The 3,248-nt window shown below is 42.5% G+C and overlaps 1 protein-coding gene and 1 non-coding gene across 2 annotated transcripts; both read left to right on the top strand.

Moving 5' to 3' along the window:
• Positions 1-71: 71 nt before the first annotated feature.
• Pmar_PMAR008945 (60S ribosomal protein L10, putative) lies at positions 72-469 on the top strand (the record flags this gene model as incomplete). Its single annotated transcript, XM_002767219.1, has 1 exon — positions 72-469. The coding sequence occupies one exon, from the start codon at positions 72-74 to the stop codon at positions 369-371; it is 300 nt and encodes a 99-aa protein (XP_002767265.1). The 3' UTR covers positions 372-469.
• A 998-nt stretch (positions 470-1,467) lies between these two features.
• On the top strand, positions 1,468-1,539 carry Pmar_PMAR008944. Its single transcript has one exon. It is a non-coding gene; the product is annotated as a tRNA-Gln (tRNA).
• The last annotated feature ends 1,709 nt before the right edge of the window (positions 1,540-3,248 follow it).

Below are 3,248 nucleotides of genomic sequence, written 5' to 3'. Positions count from 1 at the left end.
TGCTGATAGGTAGAGTATATAAGTCCTTCGTCGTGGTCAATTCACTATTCTTGTTTAGGCTCCAGACTGGTATGCGTGGTGCTTATGGCAAGCCCAATGGTACTTGTGCTCGTGTCAACATCGGCCAGGTGTTGATCTCCATCCGAACTAGGTTGGACAAGGAGCAGATTGCCGTTGAGGCTCTTAGGCGTGCTAAGTTCAAGATCCCTGGTCGTCAGAAGATTCATGTTTCTCACAACTGGGGCTTCACTCGGTTCACCAAGGACGACTACCAGAAGTACAAGGCCATGGGCCGTTTGATCCCCATGGGAGTCCACGCTCAGTGGCTCTCCTCTAAGGGTTCTCTTGATCGTTTCATTGGCGCTCAGTAAGTAGTAGTGGATACTAAAGGTTCCCTAATACTTGCTGATAGCAGAATCATCATCGCTTTTGTTGGAAGGGCTAAACCATTGAAATAGCTTCTGGGTTCAATGTAAAGTGTAGAGTTCCTAGTATCGGGTGGTGTAGGGTTTGCTCATTGACTGGTTTTCTGTCTAGTCGTGGAGGCAATTTTCGTGCTGTTCTGTCATGCTATTCTCATGAATGTTGCATGTTGCTGATAGAGCCTGATTTCTTGTGGATTTGATGAATAAGTCAGTTGAGGTAAATACCACGCTAGAAAGATGGTGAGACTCATCTTGGGATCACATCGAAGTCTCACGATTTTGTGATTTTCGTGTACATGTGCACGTGGCATTTGAATCTGTGGGTCTTCATAGGGCTTAAAAATACTGATCATTGATACATTGAGCCAATATAGTCATCTTGCCGAATTTAGCTCCCCGTATTTACAATGTGTAGAGTACCTTAAGTGAACATAAGCTCAATGATAGGACTCTAGCCCGGTTGGTCTAATCTAGCATGCTTATTGCTGATTCCGGTATATGTTGTAAAAGAGAACATAAGATAGAGTCGAATTCCTGATCGTTGGGGACGGTAAAGCTGATGATACCGCACCATTTGTGAAGGTTGTTTCATGTAAGTGTGAACGATTATGAAACGTTCTTTTTCGTAAACGACTAAGTGTTTCAAGTTGAGGCTTCGCCACCAAATGCGAAATACCATGAGAAACTTGGGTTCTCCTCATCCTTCATCACCATGATAAGAGCCCCTCACTTTTGGCACTAATGCATATCAGAATTACCACCTGATACTTATTGATACATGATTATTCTGTCAACCCGAAGCTAACTCGGGAAGTAACAACACATCCAACACTTTCTACCGTGCTTGAACTCGTGGGGAATAGCACGCCGAGAAAGGTTGGACCTCAACTTTAGCTTCTCTTCTCCCAACGTAGCCAAGAAGTTACACGTTGAGGACCAATCAACAAAGCGTGTAAGGAAGGCACGACTAGTTTGACGTTATGGAAATAACGCTGTCTATGAGAACCTCCGGTGAGCACGGCTCAAACACAATTATAACATTGGTTCTATGGTGTAACGGTTAGCACTCCAGACTCTGAATCTGGCGATCTGGGTTCAAATCCCGGTAGAACCTATAATAAAAAATTCTTCGTATCTAAACAAACTTCTTCCTATCATTACTATCACCGTTGCTGAGAGCATCGAATGGCGACACCGTTCTGTACTCTCAACGCTGCTGCTGCTGCTGCTGCCTGCGAGGTACCCGTCCAGTCCGTGAAGCGGAACCTCGATTCGCAGACGTCCCGAATGATTCTCATAATCGGATAATGATATTGCAGGAATACTCGAACACAATTGCATGTCATAAGTAACAACAACAAAGGACGTTCTGCTCTTCTATGGTGTTCTGGTCCATCTTGAGCTCCATAAGCTTCACTGCGTCTCCTGCTGATCACGGACTACTTCAACTCTGCATTCAACAGGAAAGGAAGTACATGGGCAGAGGTTATTTCGCTCTGTGAACAAAACTCATTGGCATGATGGAAGTAGACAATTTAAAAGGTTGAAACTGACCTCTCGGGAGCTGCTGTGCATCGACGCGAGTCCAACTGAGCCGTGTTGTCGTAGGCGTTGGACTTTAAACTCAAACACACACACATAAGCAGCAAAATGTGTACTAAGACACTGGACGAGCCTAGGAGAGGTTCCAAGATTTCATCTCAGAAGACTGGTGACCAACGTCTTACCCACATTAGGAATTGAAAACAACAAGCCAATAAGCCTTTCATAAACTCCCTACCATTCGAGACGAGATATTTATGATATCTCAAATGCTGATTATCGAGAGTGTGATTCTCGAACATCGCGTCCAATACTAATCTGCGGACCACTCACTCACATCGTCGAATACTCAACTATTGGCGCCTCCGAGTCATACCAGGATGTTGTTTATTCATACCACACACGTCATATAACTGCAATATATTATCACCGTGATGATGCCAAGTTGAGAAGAAAAAGAAATCGAATTCAATAGGGGAGGAACTAAATACCCCAGTTCAACTATCTTTGATCACTACAGTTCTATCTCCTTCTGGTAGCTCAACAACAACAACATATACAACAACAACAACAACAACAACAACAACAACAGCAGCAACAACAACAACAACAACATATACAACATATACAACAACATATACAATATGTACAACAACAACAACAACAACATATACAACAACAACAACATATACAACAACAACAACAACAACAACAACAACAACAACAACAACAACAACAACAACAACATATACAACAACAACAACATATACAACAACAACAACAACAACAACAAGAGTACATTGTATGGGACCTGTACGGTACAGACTGTACCCGGTATATGCCGCAGCAATAGATGCTCACCAACAGACGGTGCAACTACGACCCAATGTTAACTATTCGACTGACTCAACTCAACAGATACTGAACACTGACAGCACTCATCCCAAAAATGCATCATGCAGGGATCGAACCCGCGCTCTCCGCCGCCACTTGACTTTCTATACTCTTCATCACATCATGTAGCTCAGCCTGAACAAAAGTCAGTACCCATAACTCCACAAAGAGTTCCATATTAGAAATCTTGCGACACTCCTACCTATTCTGAAATTTTCACAACTGCTGTGAAATATATTCGTAAAACTTCAAATTCAAGTTAAATAGCAAAATGTTAATACGATTAAAGTTATTATCAAAAGAATTAAAATTGTTAAATATCATACGAAAAATAGTACCTCGAGATTCTTTCTCCCCGATTCATTGGAGTTCACCACCCTAGTGATA

This window comes from Perkinsus marinus (assembly GCF_000006405.1).
Source record: "Perkinsus marinus ATCC 50983 genomic scaffold scf_1104296970862, whole genome shotgun sequence".
Taxonomy (NCBI): Eukaryota; Perkinsozoa; order Perkinsida; family Perkinsidae; genus Perkinsus; species Perkinsus marinus.
This window is presented reverse-complemented; position numbering and strand designations above follow the sequence as displayed.